Genomic DNA, 24,051 nt, shown 5'->3' on the forward strand with positions numbered 1-24,051 from the left:
CTCTCTCCTTTTCCTTTAAATTACAAGCCCTTCCATCTGGCTGAATAGAGGACCATCACTGAATGTTGTTTTTTTTTACATCCTTTCATCTCCATCTGGGGAACCATGAGATGTTCTTGTCCCCCCGCTTGTTGTGAAATGTGACAGCGGGGTCCATTCAGCGAGAAATTGGCTGCAATTAGTGCAATTATGCTGATTTTCGCTTGTGTCCCATGCAGAACAGAGTTTTTGCTGTGCACAGAGACATCCCCGGGAAACTGCTGCAAAACAAAAACCCATCAGTCAACAAAGGCTTTGAATGAAAGTCTTGACTGCAGATAATACCAGGCACATTCCATAATGACAGAGTTTAGTCAGCTGTGACCTGTGTTGCAATGGGGGGCATGACATCTAGAGCTCCACTGATTAAGGAGAAATAGGCACTAAAGGCACACGGAGGGCACAAGTTCGAATTGGAGGTGGTGCAACCCAGTCATAAAGTAAGTTTACCCTTGTGGTCACTGCACTAAAACATTGTTCAGCTCAAATTTACACTTTCACCCAATTCTTTGCCGCATGTAACTTGCGGAATCAAGCTTAACCGCGATTGGCGATAATCACAAAGACATTACGTTTGTGAGAAAACATCACCATATTTCCCTCAATCTATTGATTTAAGTTGGCTTACCCAGCTTTTCATACATCGGTGTCAATTTTGCCCAGGAGGCTGAAAAGACCTGCATTTAGCAGCACAGTATGAGTAGGAAGAGGAGGGATGTCCAACATTCAGGCTGAACTTCACTAGTTTGCTGAGATGAATAGTTTACGGTCTTTACAACAAATGTTGATCAAATGATGTATTCGATAATTAAATGTTTCCCTAAAAGTCACTCCATCCATTGACTTCCTTCAGTAAATACACAAACACGGGGGTCCCCATTCGCTCCCTGCCCCCCAGCTTAGCGCCGCCCGTGGGCAGAGTGTCTTTAAGACCCAGCGGAGCTCGGCGAGGAAACCCCGCGGCTTTAGTTGTTTCTACTCTCCAGAGTGTCAGCTAGTTATTTGTGGGGAGGCGCTGTAGCCATTTCGCCACATGAAAGCCCGACGCGCCGAGCGAGCGACATCCGAGTTGTGCGCGGAGAGGACAAATCAGCTTTGAGGAGCTCCGCGCGCGCGCACGCGCACCCCGGCGTACACGGTCCCGCGCGCCAGAAACGCACGGCACGCAGACAGGCGCACTTCCTTCTCGGCGGTGGAAAACAGAGGGAGAGCGAGAGAGGGAGAGAGAGAGCGAGAGAGAGAGCGCGAGAGCGCGAGCGGAACGCAAACTTCCAACTCTCCCATGTGGACAGCAAGGGTCTGAGGAGCACGCGCATTTTCCCCTTCGGAGCTCCGCTACCTCCCCCTCTCTCCCCTTCTTTCTCTGACAGTGTTTTCAGCCGGAGAGTTGGGTTTCTATGACAGTCTCGCTCCGCCAGAAGAGAAGTTTGGTTGTTTGCCTGGTCGGCTGAGGAGGAGGCGGAGGAGGAGGCAGAGAGTCTGGCTAAAAGTGGGGGAAGATGGTCCGCAACGCCGCCTGGAGAAGGAGCTCGTTGTGCGTCCTGGCGCTCAGTCTCTGCTTCGCGTCGCCGCCGTGCGCAGCCCGGATTTACACCAACCACTGGGCGGTCAGGATAGCGGGGGGCCCCGAGGTGGCCGAGCGGATAGCGGACAAATACGGCTATAGGAACATGGGACAGGTAGGTGTCCGCGTCGCCCCCCCCCCGCAGTCGCGGTTGCGTTTTCGTTTGTCAACCGGAGTCCGAACCGGAGCGCAGCGCTCTCCCGACGAACTTCTGCGCGACTGTGTCGCTTTCTAAGTCGGGGGGAACAAAGGAACGAGCGGCAGGACGGCACAACAGGTGCCTGCTCGCCGTGGTTCTGCCGATCGCGTTCGGGTCGCGACCCGGAGCGAACCGTCAGTCTCGTGTGACGAACTAGACGAATGACACCAGTGGAACCGCGGTCAAACGCACACTAAGTGCCACAAAGAGGACGGTGGACACATTGAATTTCTGCAATGGCAACACTAGTTTGTTTAATTAAAAAAGTTCCCAGCTCATTTATTAGAACGAAGACGGGAATGGTTCCACGTCGATCAGCGCCGCTTATGTTCCACGCAATTATCCCCCCGAGTGTAATCTGCCCTCGGTCCAAACCTAGGCCCATTGGATCAGCTGCCAGGAAATAGCACCGTTGAGCTCTGCTTAGATTTGGGGATTAGATCTATAGGAGCTGTCCCCATACTCTCAGTATGTCACTATTTACTGTTTGATGGCCTGAAGTTGTTTTCCGCTGAATCTCCACCGGTGAATCACCATCACAAAGGTAATAAGGTTCAAAGGAGCCCGTGTTTTATGGCACCGAGCAATGCTTGCACCATCGCCCGCTGATCGTGGGCAAATGCAAAGACCAGAGCTCAGTAAACTAATGTAAATACTGAAAATGTAACACAGTTCCATCACTGAACGGACTCGGTGATTTGTGTGGCCGGCGGGTTATGTGCTCCGTACTCTGTTTACGCGTGGAAGCGCTGCGCCACGCGAACGTGGACCCCACGCGAACGTGGACCCCACGCGAACGTGGACCCCACGCGAACGTGGACCCCACGCGAACGTGGACCCCACGCGCCCGCGGCCGGGGTGCGTTGGCGTCTGCGCCTGCCAGCGTTTGACGCGGGGACGGCGTGGGACCGTGGGGGGCATTCTGACAGGTTGTTGTGGGGTAGCCTAGTCAACAGCTATTGAACCTGCACTCCCTCGCCGCCTCATCTCGCCCGCCCACCCACTATACTCCCCAGAGAGCAGGCCTTAATGGCCTCGTTCATCCCCTCTCTTTGACGGGAACTAATGTGTAGAGACCCCCCCCCCCCCACTCTTCCATACCAGCCCCCCATAGGAATTCCCCTCTGTAGTGTAGCGTCTCCCCCAACCCCCACCGTCCGTCCTAATTTCCATGTCAATATAGCGTGTTCATTGGACTTTGACACCTCATAGACAAGAGTTTTACTTCACTTCCTGGTTTCAGGGTCAGCTAAAAGCCGCTCCCGTGGGAGCGATAACGGGACGCTCCGGTTTCCCGACATGAACTTTAACATCATCAAGCCCGTTTCCACTCGTCTCATACCCGCGCAGACTGATAACAAGAACCGGATCGCATTTACCAGATGAAGTGACCTGTTGCGCTGCACATTTTCAGCTCATAGAGTGGAGAATCTACGATGAACGACTTAGTGAGAAAATGGGTTAAACAACGCAGCTGACGAGAAAAGGAAAACAAGAAAGAGGACAATAAGGCCTTTCTGACAGCGGCGGATAGAGGAAAGCACACACTGGGAGATAGGACGAGGGAATGACAGGGGGGATGATGGATAGATGGATGGTGAGATGAAAAGAGTTGGCATGGAGTGCGAGAGCACCTCGTTGGGGAATTCTGGGTAATCCTCTTAACCGTGGAGCCCCCTTCCCAGACTAAAACACTGGTCCTCATTGATTCTGAATCAGCTGACGAGGGCCCAGACGTGGAGAGCTGTTAGGGCGGGTGCTCTGAAAGAGCCGGGAGACGACTGAGATGGAGGGTGAAGATCCGAAGCCGTCCCCGGAGGAGGTGCTCGCCGACACGGCGTCAGGCCAGCACCTTGGTGACATTGAGTTCACCATGATGAAACCAAATTTCTAGCACAACACGAAACTTTAAGTTTAATAAAATGTAAAACGATGGAGCATCGTGGTGTAAAGTAACTAACATTAGTTGTGAATGGGAGCTGTCACAGGACTAATGGTAACATTCAGAGCCACACCAGACTGCTCTGTTACTATAATCTCCATCTGCTAATGCTTCAACGGCGGCATAGACGCACACTAGCACATTAGCTGAACGACTGTAGCCTGCAAAATATGGCAATTAGGCGTAACCTGTTAGTGTGTGGGCTGCATTAGGCTGCAAGTGAACATTTTGTACTCGGAGATGATGTGTTAAAAGCGGGGGAATGGGCGAGAGCAGGGCTTTGAGGGAGCCCGACGAGGCCCAAACTGTGCTGGCTTGACGAACGGGTCAGGACATTGTCAGAACTGCAGCATTTGTGGGTTGGTTGGTATCTGGTGATGAACCTGTGACGGGGTCACGGCCAACCGTGCGTGTCTGTGTGGGTCCATCCAGCAGACACACTCCTGTAGCGTCCAAGCTGCTCGTGATTACCTCTCCTCGTTCATCTTCATCTACTGCGGCCTGTCTGTGTGTGATGAAAAGCCAAACCGGACATCGATATTCATTTGTTTGTTGGTCAGACTTTGTCCCCTTGAGTTTTCCACTGCTCTCGCTGTTGTGGGAAGTGGTTAGGATTTTGCGAATTCTGTGAATTTTCGCCATTCCTCAGAAACTGTGTGAAGTAAGACGTTACGATAAGAGGCGCGAGAGGGATGTGACTTCCCAAAGCTGTTACAACATATTCCCGAGCAGCTCGAGCCGATGCCGAAGTGATTCCTCACAGTTCGGTTGAGTAATATCCAACCACATGCTGTCATGACTACAGCGGAGAAAACTTGTGCGACTAGAGTTGAGGATAACGGGACATTTAGTGTGAATATGAAATAAAAAAAAGTATATTTGGATCATTTCTGATGGTTGTAAACAGAGTTGTGCAGTCGGTTTGATGTGTGTGAGCAGTGCAGCACGTGGAGAGCTTCCCCTGAAGCCCCACACTGGCTCTTCTAGAGGAAAGGCTGGCTGGATAATGGCAGTGCATTGATTAACATGACAGTAGACGCATGGTGCGTTGAGACCTGTTTACACAGTGGGACGAGCAGTGGTAGCTGCTTATTATAGTAGCACGCTTTATTATGTGTATACTGCCTTTTAATCAGCGCTCCCTGATATGAGCGGCGTGTTTGGTGGGTGTCTGATCTCCTCTGAAAGCCCGTCCAACTGGGCCCACTGGCACTTTGTTGTTTCTCATCTTATCAGCGTGTGAGCTGGGAGAGATGTCGGAGCGTGAGCCCCGAGCTGAAAGCTGATCTAATGGGCTCTGTGGTGGTGGAGCTCAGCCGTGGATCAGTGACACACCACAGGAGCCCTGGCATCCATGACAGTTTGATCATCTGAGGGGTTGCATGGTCTTTATCAATTATTAATAGTAATAATCACCGTTCAGCAGCTTGTCATTGTCTGTGGACCCTCTTCATGTCTTCACCTCATAGGTGATTACACACTTGTCAGACTTTAAGCCTGTTCTTCTGTTTGTAAGCACTTTCATGCTACTTCATGTACTGGTTCCCTGTTTCTTAAGTGTCTGCGTTGTGTGTTTTACAGATCGGAGACCTCAAAGACCACTATCACTTTTTTCATAGTCGAACCATCAAAAGGTCGACTTTGTCAAGCCGCGGCCGCCATAGTTTCATCTCCATGGAGCCCAAGGTAAGCGTGTTGCGCTGTTTCATAAATTACAGGTGTAGAATGAAGATTTGACAGAGTAATCTTGGCTTAAGCTCCACGTCCTAGCTTTTCTTAGATAGCTTATAGCTTTTATCAAGGCTAAAGTTTGCTCCTGTTGTCATGGTGATGACTCATTTGTCATAAGGTGACCGTAGTACGGCGAATGTCGAACCTCTGATGACGTCTGTTATCACCATGACGACTGAGCCGTTCTACCTTCTGGTTCTATCTACTGATGTTGCGACATCCTGTAGGTGTCAGATTATTTTAGCAACACACTTTTAATTGTGTCATTTAAAGCACTTCAGTTGGAGTTATGGTACATTTGTTTTGTTGGTTGTATAGTATAGCCCTTGAATTTAAGAAATCGGATGGTTGCTGTAATGTAAATAACCCACAGGCCCCGGGGTACTGTGTGGAATGCACTTTACACTGAACTTCACTTTCTTCTTGGAGGACAACGCTGTAAAAAGTTTTTCCTTACACTTTACTGATCACAGTATCGACAAGTGAATTACGATGAACGAGGCCTGTTCCTGCTGCGCTCACATACACAAACTCAGCAACTTCAGCTTGATGGATAGGTTTGATTTTTACGTCGGGCTTAAAACTAAGGTTAAACGCTGAAAACGCCCGAATACTAGTTTCACCCCACAATCCAATATAATTGCATTAAACTGGCCGCGTGGTGAATCAGCCTTAGTAGCAGAGGACATGAACCCATGTTAGAGCCGTCAGACGTGACATGTCAGTGACATAGTAGTGAATTGGGTCTGTTTTTGTCCGGGTGACCGGGCCTTTCTGACATGAGTTTGACCAAAGGTGAAGCTCTAGTGCTGCCACGCTGGTGCTGCTCCTATTACAGTTCCAGGTCACCGTACTCTGTTTGCATTATAAATGAAGCCTAAGCCACAGGGCGCTCTGAACCTTATTAAAATTAACAGGCAACATGAGGTGTCAGTTAAAACTTGGGGATGTTTTCGCAGAAGCGCATTTAGTTCACTAGACTTTTGTTTAATGTAGATGGATGCACATAAATGATGGCTACTGATGAAATGACGCATTGGAGCTGCAGAAGAGGAAGAAAGAAAAACAGAAGACAAGCTCTTTATAAAGTTATTGTTGCATTCTTTATCTTGGTGTTTTCTCCCCTCTCCTGGTTCTCCCAGCTTGCTTTGCCCACCTGCTGTCCTTAACTGCCGTCCCTTTTCTCCTTCTTGGAGTCGCTGTCCTACCCCCTTTTCTTAGCAGTGCCTTCAGACTACTTGTCTCCCACCTTCCCCTCCCTTATGTTCTGATGCCAGCTGGGCTGATTTTGGAGGACTAGATCAGAGAGGTCATAGGAGAGTAAGAGGAAAATTATCTATTATACCAGAGTGAAAGGGATGAGGAGCTTGAACGGAAGGAATGAAATAAAGGAAAGGTGGAGGGGAGAAAAATGGAGCTGTCAGTGTTTTCCCCAGAGCCGCTATTCTTTCAGTGTAATCTTTGGACCTGTCTGTGGGCGTGGGATCAACATGATGGCTAGTTTGGCATCTGTATAGTCTGGCATACTGCTAATGATGTTTTGCAATCAGGTTTTGTAATAATGACTGCGTGTGTGTGTGTGTGTGTGTGTGTGTGTGTGTGTGTGTGTGTGTGTGTGTTTGTGTGTGTGTGTGTGTGTGTGTGTGTGTGTGTGTGTGTGTGTGTGTGTGTGTGTGTGTGTGTGTGTGTGTGTGTGTGTGTGTGTGTGTGTGTGTGTGTGACTCAGATGGGTGTAGTGGTGCCATGGAAGGCACACCCTGCCATCCACAGCACTCATTGGCACACACGTTACTATGGTGATGCAGCACAGCACAGACGGCTGCTTTATGGCAGCCGTCTGGCTGCAGTGCCACTCGCCTCCTAGGTCAAAGACCGCTTAAATGTTCAGTTTGCTAAATGACTCAACTGAGGCCACGGCGGGTTTTCAACTGGAGCCTTTTTAACATTCCGAGGAGAAGAAAGTATAAAACAAATGTGTGGTATGGTTAGATGTTGTAGCGTCTCTGTAAATGGAAAACCTGCTGTGGGACCAATTAAAACGGCATATCCAAACCTGTTCACTATGTGCCAGGCAGCACTCCGCTTGCACCTTGCCCACCTATGCTGATGTGTGCCGTTTCCCCTTTAAAGGGCCAGGGGAGCACCAAGGGGCACGGAGCTTTACCGGCAGCTCTGGAATCTGTCTGCTTGGTCGATTTCCAGCAATTTTGGGATCACTGTAAACAACAATTACAGTATAGACTTCGTTTCTCCTTTTGCGATGTCCGCTTGACGCCTGAGGCACGTCAGCAGGCGGGAACGAGCGCTAAATGCATCTGCAGCTGTCCGTCCGCCGTGTTGTGGTTTCACTTAGTGAGTCTCTTGTTTACTGGAATCATTTATGCAGACATGTGCATGGAAACTGAGAGCCAGGTGTGGTCTGCAGCTGAATCCTCATCAGGATTCTCTGAAACGCAAAATAACGCTGACAACGAAATGTATCGGCTGCAGAAGAAAATCATTTTTATGCAAAGCAAATCTGCTTGAACTGTTTTTTTTTTTTTTTTTTACAAATTTAGACGGCGTCTGTGTCTACTGTGGCCCAGCGCTGCATTCATTTGTATGTGTGGAGGGCGAGAACGCTCACGGCATCAAGGAGGCACCACAGCCCGACCTTGGATGCGGTCCTGGACCTCAGTGGTAGTTTACCTACATGCTGGTATAATGAGACTCCACAGTCCCAGGTCCCAGCATCCGTAAAGGCAGGATGCTCTGCCGTCAATGGCTAAATCCGCTTGTTCTTGGATTCCTTAAACAGATGAGCCATTACGAGCTGACGCCCTGAGATAAGCGCCTACAGCTGGCCTAGCGCAGCCCCTCGGGCATCGGCGTGTGACAAGCTCCGTGACTCGACGCTGGGTCTGGCCGTAAGCTTTGACTTGCTCAAGAGAGCAGCAGAACCGACATCTTGTGTCAGAACAAAGGTCGTTCAGGGTGTTGACTCCTACTCCGTACCAGCTCCCAGGTCTCCTTCCCGCAACTTGATGTAAACAGCAATGACTGGATCAATTTGTTTCCATTTATTCTAGTGAAGTGAACTCTTCCCCTGTTTCCCCTGGTTACTGACCCAGCCAGCAGAGAGCCACCTGCAAACCCTTAGAATAAAAGCAGAGGACGGGAAACAGTGAGAGAGAGAAGGAGAGAGAGAGAGAGCGGCAGTAGGGGGTTCTGTTGGGAATGGAAAAGAGTGACAGGCGTCTGAGACAGAAATGGGCATCTGCGGAGCCGAGATGATAAAGGTTGAGTGAAATAGGAGAGATTGGAGTGTGAGAAACCAAAGGAAGCGTGGCGAACAGGTACAGGTGCCGGCGGGTCGTTCCGCTGCTAGAGCAGATCCAATCACCGCCAACGGGCACTGAAACAAAGGCGCTGACGCTGGACCAGCTTTTAGAGGCCGTGGTGGAGGGTGGCCTCTGCTCGGACGGGGCCCGGCACACGGGGCCCACCTGGCGTCAATGAGTGCACGCTGGTACCGGCGAGTGATTTTTGTAGCAGAGATTAAAAAAAAAAGGCTGACAAGGCCCCCGAGGGCTTTAGAGGAACATTTGATTGCCAGTAATGAACCAGGGGTCATCCTTCAGAAAATAAAGGCAGCAGCAGGAGGGTGCGGCGTGAAAATATGGCAGTAATAACTGCAGCAAGGTGCCGCCTGCTGAGGGGGAACGGAGGCTGTGGCCAGATGTGGAGCAGCAGGTGGTGGGGACTCCATACAGATGCCTGACACTTCTGCTGCTTTGTTTTAGAATAATGTGAAGTGGTGAACCGGATCAGCAAAACGTTAGGAAGTCCTTTATGTTATAGGTCTGAAATGGAGGCTAATTGGGATTCGACGTCATTTTCGGTGCCGTCTGTCCTCAGTCTTTCTTTCCTCGGTCCCGTCGGCCTGTAGAATAATGGCCGTCACGGTCCGACCTCCGTGAAAATGTCAAGTTACCAGTGAGGGCGTTCGGAGTGGAGTTGTGACGCTGTGCTAATGTATGCTAATTGTAATGACACACCGGCGGTTCCCAGCTCCTGATGCCGGTGTTGTTTGGAGGCTGATGACGTGTGTGTGTGTGTGTGTTTGTGTGTGAGCTGACGCTTCTGATGGAACTTCTGGTGAAATGAGCTGCGACCCGGCAGACGGCGGAGCATCGGGCTCCAGTCTGTTTTATCTTTACGCCGCCTCCTCTCCTGGTTTGCCATTTGATGTTTTCTTTTGCCCTCTTTTAACAGGAGCTCCACACATTCGAGTGAAGCCACGGTTTTGAGTTGCTCGTTGAATGTTATTTATAAAATCAATTATCCTCCCTTCACGTCGCATCTTTTGGTGTTTGCTATTCGCTCTCTCTCTCTTTTTTTTTATTGACTCTCCTGGGACTCGTTCTCTTCAACTCTTTATCGCTTCGCCTTCTCCCGTCTTATCTTGTCTCGTTTCCACACTCTCCAACTCTCCAACCCTCCGGAGAGGCTGGCAGATTGTTTCAGTGCATGAGACCAGATAATCACTCTGCAGTCATTATGTCAGCTATTCTCTTTTCTGTTTCTCCCTCCTCTCCGCCGTCTCCCCGTCTGCTGGATGTATTGATGTGAAAAAAATGCTCCGTCTTTGCAGTTGGACATTGTTCAGTAAAGCCCCGCATTCCTGGATCTGGTCGACTGAGCAACAAAACACTTCTTCAGCGTAGAAATTATTCTATTGATTTTTGCGAGTGGAGTTTCTTTGTCTATGCATCATGCTTTGTTTATATTGTATACTACATCTTGATCGTTTTAGGAAGAATACACACCAAAAAATAACATAAAAAGCCAGTAGCTCCGCAACTCTTTACTCCTGAAGTGTCAGAAAAATTCCAAAGTAGTCCGTGTAAATTGTCTTGCATGATTATATGCAAAGTTAACCTTTATATATGTTTATTTCAGCTGTATTAGGGTTCACATTTCCCTCTTTCAGCTTTGGTATGAATGTAAAGATCATTACGTTGCCTGGATGACTGAGGATCCTCAGAGAGACGCGTTGTGCCAGCGGTGTGACTCCAGATGTAAACCTTTTGTGTTTTCATGCTTGCTGGTATATGTAAACGTTTTCTAGACAGATGAAGGCTGCGGGGCTTCAACTAGACTAAACACGGCGTTTGAGGGTTTTTAGTAGAAGCTGACCAGTGGGTCCAGTCGTCTAGAATCCGACGATGCTGATTTTGAAATAGGAAAATTCCATTGAAAGTGGAGCAAAATTCCTGCCAAGGAATGCCGTACGCCTTGAAGCGATCCCATAACATTTGAGAGATTGATGTTACCTGGGAGACATTTATGTCTTTGGTGCATGTGTGTGTGTGTGTGTCTCCTTTCATTTCTCATACAGAGCAATGAACTGAGGGAAAAGCATTTAGTCTATTTAGCAAAATCCTTGCAGGCCAACGAGATCTGGCTGTTTTTATTGTGTCTATTTGATTGAGTTGTTGTTGCTGTTTAAACATGTTCCAAGGTCTTTATATTTATAGCTAAGTACTGTTTTGAATTTTTAAATAAAATGTCTATTTTTAATTTTGAAAAACAAATGCAGCGATTAGAAGTTTCTCTTTCATGGCCTGGGTTTACAGCTCACAACAACTGTGTGTGTTTTTAGTTTTTTGTTGGTTAGTCAGTTGCCACATCAGACTATAATTTGTTTATATCTTTGTGTATCACTCATCACCCAAGGCATGAAAGCACATATGGACTCTATCTTTTCTGCTGCACCCACTACTTAGGAAGGTCCTCGTCTTCCTGCACCTTTTTTTTACCCTCAAACAATGCGTTGCTTTGAACACATCGCTTGCATGTGATCTTTGTGTACCATAAGTGGCCGTGCCGTCTAACGTTCCTGTTTGTGTGTGTGTATTTCAGGTGGAGTGGATACAGCAGCAGGTGGTGAAGAGGAGGATCAAGCGGGATTACAAACCATCCCCTCCCCTTTCTCTGTCAATCCCCGCCTACAGCAGCCCGACCCAGAGCAGCATATTCTATAATGACGTCAAGTGGATGAGTATGTGGTACATTGTGAGTAAAATGTACACTTGTACCAAACTTTGCTCTACTTGTGTGTTCATTAGTATAAAACTACGATATAAGTTTTAGAGACCAAAGAGCTGAAGCGGAGTTTTCTCTGAGGTTTAGATGCTGTTCTTTTCTCACATATATCCAGTTTGTGGCTTTAGGGTCATCTGAGGTCACGGTGAAGCTGAGGGAGTGTTTTCCTGCATGGAAGTGTGGAAAAGCCATAGTGACAGCTTTGGAGCTGTTGGCTCACCTAAAGTTGATTTGGAGGCAGTTGGAAGAAGGACCTACAAAACACTTGTTGTGCCAAACAACCAAACATTTGTGTGGGTCCGTGGAGCTGTTTTATAGCTGAAACTCCGGTTACCAAGAATGATGCTTTTACATTCCTCCGTCGTCTACCCAGGACACAATGAATGCAGCCAAACGTGGCTTACGTGGTTTCTGCTTTCCCCAGTTATAAGTAAATAAGGCCATATGTGTTTATTCATGCGCGTATTTGTCACAGGAATGCCCACACATAAAATTTACTGTATTGTGAAAAAAAAAGAGTTGTTGATAAGGGCTGACAGCTGCTTGTTGGCGTGTGCACTCAGTCACCCACATACACTCAGGGCTTTGAAGTTTGCACGGCACAGATTTGCTGGCTTATCGGAGTTTGTGTACACCCAGAGAGCACTGCTCCGTGTGTGTGTGTGTGTGTGTGTGTGTGTGTGTGTGTGTGTGTGTGTGTGTCTGTGTGTCTGTGTGTCTGTGTGTCTGTGTGTGTCTGTGTGTGTGTCTGTGTGTGTGTGTGTGTGTGTGCGCCTAGCTCTATCAATTGTTACCTTACTAAAGATAAGGTTGTAAACTTTGACCGGAGGTTTGGAACATGTTCCTGGATTTAGTACAGGACACTGGACCCGGTGTGTGTGTTTGCTTACAGTCTGGGTAAAACACTGGATATGTTTACTCTGCACATATAGACCCACGTAAAAGCAGATTGCAAAATTGAATTCAATAGAGAAGTAAATGAAGTGATTTTGCAGACTGTCATTTTGCCGCCTAAAAATTACTGACGTGTTCTAAAAGCGAGTGCGAAGCATCTAAGTGTCACTTTGATATGAACAGTGAAAGGTATCAGAAACATAATTGGACACCGGATAGATTAGATGTAGGGCAATAAGTGTATTCTTGCTGGAAGTGTTCGGCTGAATTGTGACTGGGTGGGAGCCAGCGGAGTCAGAGCTTTGTTGCCAGGACCATAAGTGCTGTACAAAGATAAGATGTCTGTGATCTATTCCTATTGTGTTTTCTGCACCTTATCTGCTGCTGTTGAGTAGTTTTTATAGCCTCAACATGAACATGAATTATACAAGAAAACACAATTTCTTAATCGAAATGAATTTTGACAGCCAGTTCAGACTGCAACCCTTTTGGGCTTGTTCACGTGAGACTGAGCCTCTTTCAGAAAATCCCTGTACGTGAGTAGAGTGTTTTGGCTTGTCCTCTTCTTACCTTCCCTCCGTCTCTGTCTCTCCAGCACTGTAACGACGACGTCCATAACTGCCAGTCGGACATGAACATCATGGGCGCGTGGAAGCGGGGCTACACGGGTAAAGGTGTGGTGGTGACCATACTGGATGATGGCATAGAGAGGAACCACCCGGACCTCTTTCAGAACTACGTGAGTGTGTGTGTATGCGGGTGCAGTGGGTCCATGTGAGATGTGTGTGTTCACAGGCTACATGTAGACGTTTCTGTGTAGTTCCTGCAGTGGACTCAACCACATTGCTGCTCTGTTGTAGTCGAGCAGTTCAAAGGGAGGCGTCCCTAAACCAAGCATCATTCATGTACCTATTTATTAATATGCGTGTGCTGACGTATGTCTATGTGAGACCTTGGTCGGACGCATCGTGACCCCAGGCAGCAGGTGAGACCGTCAATTGGCCGCGTGGATAGAATAATTCGCCGCTCGTTTCTGCTGCTGCTCTTAATACCTGCATTTGTTTAGAGGCAGCCGAGCGCCACACGTCCAGTTAACAATGACGGCATCATTTTTGTGTGTGATCCCAACGCGAGTCCCACTCACTCGCCGCTTTTCGCCTCCGTGTCTCCTCCAGGACCCTCAAGCCAGCTTCGATGTCAATGGGAATGATATGGACCCCATGCCTCGATATGACGCAACCAATGAGAACAAGTAAGAAAAGGATGTGTGCAAGACTTAATAGGAGGACTGAATGTGTTTTTCTCCTGAGTTACAATGGGATTCATGTATAAATTACCATGTGGTTTCGGGCCTAACAGATGACTGTTTTTTTTTTGATTGATTTTTACCAGAAGCTCTGTGTCTCAATACTTTTACATATTTTATATGCGGAGTCCGAACTCTGTTGTGGCTGCGATGAGTTACATTAGTTTGTTTGATTGTGACATTTGTGGGTGGGTTGTGGTTTTTCGCTTTGGGGGAATCGCCGTGCATATGTGTGCGAGTGTGTAAGAGGGGAAAAAGACACTCTTTTGTCCAGGCACTTATCTTGTGCCAGTTTGGCCCAGTAAGTGATTGTTTTTTTGGTGTATGTGTGTTTGGCTGCAGCAGCCCAAGTGCCTTGGCAGCAGCTCAGGCCCTGCTGGTAACACACTGTCTTAAAGACACAGGCCTACAGACAGTTTATCGAGCTAGTTTTCTTCCAAGGATGAATTTATATTTCAGTAGGATGTTTGAGTGGGTGTGTGTGGACATAAATCTGCTTTGGCCTTCTTGACTTTTCATATTACTCTTTGGGCACCAAATTCTTTTATGGGATTTGGAAACTGGAGATCCATTTTAGATAAATGAAAACACAGTGTCCGGGCCCCTCGTGGGAGCTGCGTACTGTAGATACGTAGGGTTTGGGAGAGATGAGCAGCGGCGCATGCCTGGTGCCCAAAGGGGCAAGAAGCAAACACTGTGTTCAATTTCTGAGGAATAGCATTAACTTTAGCTACATCTGGCACATCACAGATTGTTGTAAAACCTGTTGTATAGCAACAACAGTGATGTCATGCTTGTGGATTTTAATCTGTTGTTTTCTGTCTACGAGCAATTTTAACAGCTGTGCTTTGAATAGAAGCAGGAGAAGAAGCAAGAAGTAACATCACTGGATGCGTCAGCATCTATTGTTTCACCAGTGAACGTGGTTCCTTGCCTCTACTCGCTTTTAAATATTCACTGTTAACGCATGTCTGCAGATTTAAATGAACAATGTGACAAAACAAAGTGGTAAAGAATGTGTCCTAAGTTTTTTATTTATTATTCATTTATATTTCTGACAGCGTTATTAGAGGTTTTTTTTAAAAGCTACCTGAAACTAGCACATTTTGCGCCAACCTGAGGCTGGGCCTTTACTAAGGCTAGTTTATAAAAATGAAAAATTGCTCACTTACAACTCCCTTCTATAAAATTCAGATTGCACCATAAGATGAGGCACGGCTGCTGTTAAATGGTCTGACTCCCACTGATTATTATCCATTCCATAAACCATATATATTCCTGGATTTAGCGCAGACAGGGCCACGAGTGGCTGTGACACAGATGTGTAGAAAATGAAAAATACAGGCAAATGCTTCAAAGACTTCACGAATGGCCAGACAGACAATTTTGTGGATTACCGGAGTGTGGTGAGCAAAGACCTGGAGCGTTTTGAACGAGGAGCCAGCAGTTTTGCTCATTAGTTGTGATGAAGAGACCTATCACTGATTTACAGCCATGGAATGTCTTTAAGTTTCACCCACATACTTTTTGCCACACCTTTTCTGTAACGTTGTGGCATCGTTGCAACTCATGGAAAGGAAAAATGTGTTGCTGTGGTTTAGGTTTACGTTTGCTTTTTGCACATTCTATATGTTTTTGATTCTGTAGGACAGGGTGCCCAATCCTGGTCCTTGAGAGCCACTGTCCTGCTGTCTGTCCAACTCTCCCTGCTGATCATCTAGATCAGGTGTGTCAGCTGCTGATTGACTGAACACACCTGGTCAAGGTGATCAGTATTAGCTGAGGTTGCACAGCCCTGCTTTAGGACATAGGAGGTATAGACCCTCACCTCTCAGTGATGCTCACGGGTCCCTTAACACCTCGGGCAAAGGAGGACATGCCCCAATAGTTTTTTTACCTTCATCATTTTGTAAAAACAAAAACAAAATTACCTGAAGTCGTTGGTTTAATTTGAAATGGATTTTCCTGGACTTCCTCCGTGGGGGATTTGATAGCTAGATGCTGGGTTTCCATGGCAGCGGGGGTGGGGGGCAGATGTTCTCTGCAGGAGGTGTGTGTGTGTGTGTGTGTGTGTGTGTGTGTGTGTGTGTGTGTGTGTGTGTGTGTGTGTGTGTGTGTGTGTGTGCGCGCGCGCGCGTGACAATCCAGAAAGTGATGTTTTTGAAGAGCATACTCGTGTTTGTTTATGCTGGCCGCTGACCTGGGACGATTGTCACTGCTGCAGTTTACTGATGGAATGTCATTGTGTGTGTGTGTGTGTGTGTGTGTGTGTGTGTGTGTGTGTGTGTGTGTGTGTGTGTGTGTGTGTGTGTGTGTGTGTGTGTGTGTGTTGAATCAGTCCATCTTATCAGGGATGTTGGCCTTTGTTCGGACACGTGCTTGTCCAGCACCGTGCCACACTGACAAAATGTCACACAGGGTCCAAGCTGTGCCTGTGTTTTCTGCTTTTGTGCAAATTGCATCATGAAACTCTGAGCGTGGTCGTTTGCTCACGTGACAGATGTTCCTCCACTCTGTCATTGTCCTGTGGCAGAAGAGGCTGGAGGCTGTTTGCCTGACAACTCCTGCACTTAAACCACTTTGCTTGGGAGCACTTTCAGCCGTTTGTGCGTGTTTCATTGTGTTTCTGTTTACTTGCGCTCTTTCCTTTTACCCCCGTGTGTTCCATACGCTGCTCATTGTCGCTCTGTCCACAGACATGGGACACGATGTGCGGGCGAAGTCGCTGCATCTGCAAACAACTCCCACTGCGTCGTGGGAATTGCCTACAATGCCAGAATAGGAGGTGAGCATCAGTATTTAGCAGTTGTTTTGTGTCTGTTTGTTCAGATGTTATTTTGTGTAGTTGTATATTTTAGTGCCACTAATGCATGTGTAACATTTAAAAGGATGCTACCAGTGATGACTCCTATGTATGTTTTGAAAAGCCTGTATGTAGAACAATATTCCACCAAACTGCTAGAATTTCAAAATAACCTTGAGAGAAACTTCAAAACCATTCTCGTACCACCACGTTTTTAAACGTGAATAACTTCTGTGTTTGTGTACAAGGAGTACGGATGCTGGACGGAGACGTAACGGACATGGTGGAGGCCAAGTCTCTGAGCCTCCAGCCACAGCACATAGACATCTACAGTGCCAGCTGGGGACCCGATGATGACGGAAAGACGGTGGACGGACCCGCATCACTGGCCAGACAGGCCTTTGAGAACGGCATCCGGATGGTGGGCATGCATTTAAACACATTTATACACACAACATGCCACGGCTTAGCCCCAACATCCTCACTGCTACAGATACTCTATATGATCGGAAAATATCTAAGCAAATCGAAACGGTTGTTTGTTTCATGCCTCCAATCCAGTCCATTTCTACCTGTGAACCTCCCCAGGACATTAGAGAGACGCCCGGCTCTATTAGCATATACCTATTTACATATTTATAACTTACTTTGCATCAGGATGAGCTGATGGCCAGTCGTGGTGGAGGGAAAGGGAAAAGCCTTAACAGAGGTTAAGAGGGGTGAAGTGATTTACTGGACGCACACATTCAAAGACATGACTTTGTACATTTGGAGGAGCAGATGTAGTCTTCACAGGATGTGACAGGGAGATCCACAAAGGGAGGGGAGTCGGTGCTGCTGGGAGATAGATGGGCTCCTCCTCGCATTAAAGAGCCTGAGCGTGGGGCTGAGGGCCTGTGCCACGTTACGAGGAAGATGGAGAAGTGGAAAAAGAGAGAGAGATCTGTCCGGCACGAGTGGGGCGTGTTTTAGTGCTCGCACGCCCGCCTGCTGTCTTTTGCATTCGTGACTCTGAGTGGAGACGACCCGCTTGTGAGTGTAACATGCACCTGTGTGACACTCTGAAGAGACTTTATTCCCGAGAGCTGGGGTGTCGCAGATACCACTGACAGCTGTCGAGGCCTGTGCGACCGCCTCTATGAAATACTTAGGCCCAGTTGTGGCTTTGTTGCTAATGCAGCTCACTGATGACGGATTCATTAGCGGCCAATGAACAATTTGTTTTCTTTTACTTTCAGTCTCTTTCAGATTATTGCAGTTAAGAGTTCCACATTGTGGTTCGTCTCCCTTTTCTTCCTCCTTTCTGCTCCTTCTCGGTCTTTGTCCCTTTGTTTCTTTAGCTAACTGCTTCTCAAAGGCCTCTCCATCACTCTCATCTGTCAGGATTAGCTCATATCTGATCCCCCTCTCAGTCAGAGGGGCTCCAGTCACTTATCACTGGCTGACAGAAGCCCCCTTTAGAAGAACGTACTATCTTTTATTCTTGTGTGTGTGTGACAAACACCATGAATTGCAGTGTCAGTTAGTTTGCCAGTGTTTTTTTTTTTTTTTGCTGACTTCTGGCTGAACTTTGGCTTCATAACTTATCAACAGCGCAGTGACGCCCTCAGTGTGTCCAAGGCTCAGATCATGTCCAACTTGGATCACTCTGGAAGCACACTGTCTAATTCCAAAAGTGAAAGTCATTTAGCTTTAATCGTCCAGTGAAAAACAATCAGGACCGAATACTTTGTGTTGGTTTGACCAGTAAATTAACTTATGTCTCTATTCGCATGCTGAGCTAATACAGGCCCCTCTAGAGGCCCTGGCCTTTCAATTAACAGGATCTAGACACATCTGGGATGTTTTTTAACATGTTGTGAAACATCTGCTGGAAACCTAGATCTGAATATTGAGCGGTCGCCTGGCTGCATATGAGATAGGCCTCGCTTCATAACAAATGTGTTCAGTGCTCGGCCAAGAGTTGCAAATGCGAAACACACACTGGACGTGGAACCTGTCCTCCTCGTTCCTCACTCTCCTGATCTGTCCCTGGTTCCGCTTACAGGGGAGAAAGGGCCGCGGCTCCATCTTTGTTTGGGCGTCGGGCAACGGCGGGCGCAGCAGAGACCACTGCTCCTGTGACGGCTACACCAACTCCATATACACCATCTCCATCTCCAGCACAGCGGAGAGCGGGCGCAAGCCCTGGTACCTGGAGGAGTGCTCGTCCACGCTGACCACCACCTACAGCAGTGGAGAGAACTACGACAGAAAGATTGTAAGCAGTGTGTGCATTATACTGAGAGCCGCTGTTTAGAGCAAGGGTTCAGTCTGTGACACGACGGACTGTATTGTAAGGCCTGGGACAGCGAGTGACACACACACACACACACACACACACACACACACACACACACACACGCACACACACAGCTTTGTACATTTACAGTAGAAGCTCGTATGTCTAGATGTCAGTCTAATCTGCCTGTGCACATACTGCCCCGTCAGCTGTAATGATGTTGGACCTCTAACTTTTCTCTAAACCATTTCAGATTCTCTGTGTTTTCAGATAATCCTTTAGACTTTTTTGGTCCAGGAAAGGCCCTTTGATGAGGGCTCAGACTGGAAGCTAGCCAAGCTTTTCTTGGCTGACTGAATGTCAAGCTGTCTTACTGGTTGGCTAACTAAAATCCATACAACCAGCTCTTTGACATCACCATTTAATACATGTTATTACGTCTCAGTGGGCATTGAACAGTTGTTGGGGAACCTGTATTAGTGAGTTTCAGGTGCATCTAAATGTTCCTGATCCCAACTTCAGCCTCTCTTCTGTTTGTGTAATACTTTCTTATTAATAATAATTGACTCTTCCGTCCTCTCCGATCCTTTCCTTGCCCCTGTGTCTCATTTCCTCATTTCCGCTTCTATTTTTTAGCCTTTAATTTCCTTCTGACTTTCTGTTTTTTCCCCCTTTCGCCCACAGATCACAACAGACCTGAGACATCGGTGCACAGATAATCACACAGGGACATCAGCGTCGGCTCCCATGGCTGCAGCCATTATTGCTCTGGCCCTGGAGGCAAAGTAAGAGCCACTTAACCTCATCTCTTCACCTCATCCTTTTGCCCCTTGCTTACCTTTTAATACCCTGTTGTCCTTGGTTGATTCATCGATAAGAGGAACACGTGAAGTCCTGTCTCACAGAGGCATCATTGTCAAATCACTGGTGAAGATGCATTTAAGTACTTGGAAAAGCTGTCTTAGATTTAATCCGTTCATCTCATCCCAGATGTGTACTGTGATGGAGAGAATGTACGTTTTGGTAGACACCACTGTCTTAGTTGTACTTAGTTTGCTTTTCCTATTTTGATAAAGAAATGCGGTATCTTTCTGGTAGTCATCATAAAATATCAGTGTTTTTTTGTTGCTTTTAAACATTCGATCCATTTAGATTTTGGCTTCAGGAAGTCTTTTACTAGCTCCACCACTGTAGATTTAATTTAAGGACATTTCTAGTCCAGTTGCTGTTGTGCCAAACATGCGAGAAGTTGCCGTGTGTGTCAAATTAAGACCAGGAAAGGATCTGCTCTTAGTGTTCTCTATTTCTTTTTAATGCCCTGTTTGCCTTATGTCTGAGGGGCAGCAAGTTCTTGCACCAGCCGAGCTTCTAAATTTGGCACAAATTCATGAATTGGCTGCAGTGCAGGTGCAAAGACACTGAACTGGGCTTTACCCCATTATCACATGTTGAGTGCTCAGTTAGCTGAGGTCACTTCATTTAACCTGGATAATCCAATTCAAATCCTCCCCAGTAGAAAATATTCGGTTTCCAGGCAGTGCTGGGCACATAAGCCTGTTTCCTCAACAAGATTATCACAGGCTGCTTCTTGCCTGCCTGTTTTCTTCTCTTCTGCTGCCTCTCACTTCCCCTCTGTCAAACTTTTCATCCTTCAAGGCAAAATCTTTCTTTTCCCCTCTTTCTTTTTGCATCCTCTTCTATGCATGCATTCAAAGAACGGAGCAGCTAAGTGGTGCAGGGAAACAGTTTAGACAAACTTTGCGTTATAGATGGCATCGGCTCTTATCGCTGAATGAAAGCTAGCAAGCTTTCTGATAAACGAGTAAAGATGCTGTTCTGCTCGGCTTCACTAAAATCCCTGTTTTGAGCTCTTTGCCACAGATATCAGATCGGGTTGGAACATTTCTTTCTTCACAAAAGGTCCCACACTTTATATCTCGCCAAGTCAAAGATGATTTAAGTCTGCTCTAAGTCCTGATTCGTCTCTGTGAGCTAGTGTTAGCATGAAATGCATCAGATTTAGAGCAATCATGAATTTCTTTGTTCTTTTCTTTCTGTCTGTGGAGGTAAAGAAATTGAAAACATAGAGGCAAAACGTCAGTGAGGAGATAAGGAACAGTAAACACAGAATGAGCCAGTCTAGTCCACCATGCAAACCTCTTCCAATGGGAGGTTTTACGAAGCCAAATCAGAGACAGATGGACAAAAAGAAATTAAATTTCTTTTTCATATTTCATAAGGAGATATCAGAACCTGTAGACTGTTCAGGTGTTTTTTTTTCTCAGATTACTTGTGTGCATTTTCACATTCTTACATGTGGGAGAAACTGATAAACCAATATTAGACATTCTGATCCTCCCCAGTATGCGAGCTCCTCCATTAATTAGTATTGGCTTGTTTATGGTAGGTTGTGGTGGCCTAGATAACGAAGCCAAAGTCACTTTTAATTAATGACTATGAAACATTTATGGAAGCATAATTACACAGTGACAGCTAAGCCTTTTAATATTGATCTAAACATAAAATCATCAGGCTTTTCATTGCTGTCCCTGCTACTGTCCTTTTTAAAAAAAATAGTTCTTTTTTTATTCTTTAATTGGATTTGAGGTGTGGGCAGAATGAGTGTAACATGTGTAGCAACCAGTTACAGTAAATTGCAAATGTTAAATGCAATGATTTGTTTCTAATTTACTGTAAAAAGACAAATCCTTCCCATCTAATAACCCACTTTTTTTCATTTTAATCAGCCTTTCTTATATAACTCTTATATATTCACTAATATGGTATATTAGCTGGCGTCTTTACTGTAAATCCAGAGATAAATATTAGTTTTAGGTCAATGCATGGAGAGTGCAGATTCTGGAGGTCTCAGATGGCGAAGCGGTGACATGCGGGGTAGCAGCAGAGCATCTGGCTTGCATATGAGATGGCAGGGAATCCCAGGAAACTTGGTGACCCACTTCTTCCTGGTTTTTCCCTTTAATGTAGTGTTTGGACATCAAAGAGTCAGACACATGGCTGCCATCTCGTAATAGATCTCACGTGAGATCTGAGAAACTAGGGACGGATGAGCGGGCATCTTTACTCTCCCTCTTTGCTCGCCTGTAATTTTCTCTCTCAGGAATCTTCCACTAACAGTACATACTGTACGTACTACGTTATTTTGCACTGCCTTATTTTCCACACTTATTTTGTAACCCCCCTTTTTTTGTATTAAACTTCTAACTTCTCTTTTGTCCTCTCATCTTCATTTACCTTCATATTTAAGATATGTTTGTGTATTTCTTTTACCTGCTGCTCGTCCTTCAGCAGCACAATAAATTATTCAAATCATTTTGCTCGACATCATCCCTGTATTTACATCCTCAGTGGTGGTTCAAGTCTGACCTTGTCATTTGTGTATATATATGCGTGTTTGTAGATTTGCATAGTTAATGTGCATGTGTGTCTCTGTTTAAATATTTGCACAAATGAGTTGTGTTCAAATCCATTTTTTAGATGTCACTTTAGTTTATAATAAATAAATGAATGTTCTTTCCCCCTAGTCCTGTTCTAACATGGAGAGACGTACAGCACATCATTGTGAAGACGTCTAGAGCCGGACATCTCAGCGCCCCTGACTGGAAGACCAATGCTGCTGGTTACAATGGTACAGATACACACTGCTGCTGTTGTAAACCTGGGTGTGGATAGAACCTAGATGTAAATATCTGTGTTAAACAATGGGTTCGGAGCCAACATCAGAATATTATTAATCTGTGTCAATGTGTGGTCGTGCTGTAGTGTTCACACCTGTGTTAGGAGGAGTCACGCTGTCCTTTTAGTGGCTGTAAAAAATGTCTCTGAACCAATTAAAAGCTCTAGTCATTAATTCTTCCTGTTTACTATGGTTTTACAAAACCATCCAACCACAAAAACATAAAAATAGTCGATCATTAGTGTCGGCACCAAAGTCTAACCAACACATGTGTGCCACAGTCAGCCATCTGTACGGCTTTGGTCTGATGGATGCTGAGGCGATGGTGAAGGAGGCGGAGCGATGGAAGCAAGTCCCTGCTCAGCACATCTGTGTGGAGAACGCAGACCGACAAATCAGGTACAAGACGCACACACACACACACACTTGTCCTGACACGCCAACTGTCTGGGACCGGGAACTGAGTTAAAAGGTTTTCCACAACAAGATGTACTTACATTCTAGGTGTCGAGTTTATCTTAGAGGTGCTGGACGAAGCACTTTTTTATCACCAAACTAGTCAAATTGTTTCCATGATCCTTGCTTTGTGCATGAAGTGAAATCCAATATATAAGTATTGTCTGTCTGCTTGTGTTTTATTCTTTTTCATCTCCTCGTGGCGTTTTACTCAGCAGCATATGTTGGAGAGTGTAATTGTTCAAGTTGTACCTTGAGAGGGGCCAAGCATTAGTTCTGGCAGGGTGGTTCGCACATAAGGCCTTTAACACACACACACACACACTCACACACACACACACACACACACACACACACACACACACACACACACACACACACACACACACACACACACACACACACACACACACACTCCCCCCGAGCCAGGACTTCACAGCTTGTTATTCTTGATGCAGCTGGAGGTCTGAGCACTGCACTGTGTTAGGCTGGCTGACTGATCTTGGGGCCTAAACCGGTCCAGAGACTGAAGCATTATCAGTGTCTTTCAGTCTGTTCTGCTCCGGTGCATGAGTTAGTCCACATGGAGCTTATGTGAAGTCCAGCGTGTGTCTGAGGCACCTTTTCAGACATACTTCATGTTCAGCTGTTATGTAAATGAAATAGAACCAAGAACATTGTTTTAACATTTTCCTGTGCAGTAAGTTCATAAGTAGCTTCATTGTGAAATGGTCAGTCACACTTTGTGGGTTACAGCAAACGCCGCACGTCACAGTTCTAATACCCCACAAAGTCATTTTCCCCAAACTTACCATCAGAGCACTGATTTATTCATAATGTTGAAATAGTGAATGCTTCAATCAGTAGCACGATTGGGATTTGAACACAGGTAAAGAGAAGGATCCTGTAGTTCTGAATCATCTCTACAGTGAGCATGTGTGTTTAGTCCTCTGTACTTCTGCAATAGCTTTGTGCTGTGCACCCACACACCCTCCCGCTGGCCCCTTCTCCCTCTGTGTTTGGTAATGTCTCGCCTCCCTCCGCTCAGAGCG

The 24,051-nt window shown here is 46.5% G+C and overlaps 1 protein-coding gene across 4 annotated transcripts in view; it reads left to right on the top strand.

Moving 5' to 3' along the window:
- The first annotated feature begins 1,033 nt into the window (after window positions 1–1,033).
- pcsk5b (proprotein convertase subtilisin/kexin type 5b) overlaps window positions 1,034–24,051 on the top strand; it is a 38,034-nt gene continuing 15,016 nt past the window's right edge. For 2 of the 4 annotated variants that reach the window (XM_029164106.3, XM_029164107.3), the window contains exons 1-11: window positions 1,036–1,718; window positions 5,326–5,430; window positions 11,380–11,532; window positions 13,052–13,195; window positions 13,632–13,708; window positions 16,459–16,547; window positions 16,814–16,986; window positions 18,613–18,825; window positions 19,531–19,631; window positions 22,392–22,495; window positions 22,825–22,942. In XM_029164106.3, the coding sequence (XP_029019939.1) occupies window positions 1,539–1,718; window positions 5,326–5,430; window positions 11,380–11,532; window positions 13,052–13,195; window positions 13,632–13,708; window positions 16,459–16,547; window positions 16,814–16,986; window positions 18,613–18,825; window positions 19,531–19,631; window positions 22,392–22,495; window positions 22,825–22,942 (1,457 nt within the window). In that variant the 5' untranslated portion in view covers window positions 1,036–1,538. Of the gene's footprint in view, window positions 1,719–5,325; window positions 5,431–11,101; window positions 11,248–11,379; window positions 11,533–13,051; window positions 13,196–13,631; window positions 13,709–16,458; window positions 16,548–16,813; window positions 16,987–18,612; window positions 18,826–19,530; window positions 19,632–22,391; window positions 22,496–22,824; window positions 22,943–24,051 lie in introns of those variants that run through there. The other 2 variants (XM_055511249.1, XM_055511250.1) reach the window with 2 other exon arrangements.

This window comes from Betta splendens, chromosome 9, assembly GCF_900634795.4.
Source record: "Betta splendens chromosome 9, fBetSpl5.4, whole genome shotgun sequence".
Classification (NCBI taxonomy): domain Eukaryota; kingdom Metazoa; phylum Chordata; class Actinopteri; order Anabantiformes; family Osphronemidae; genus Betta; species Betta splendens.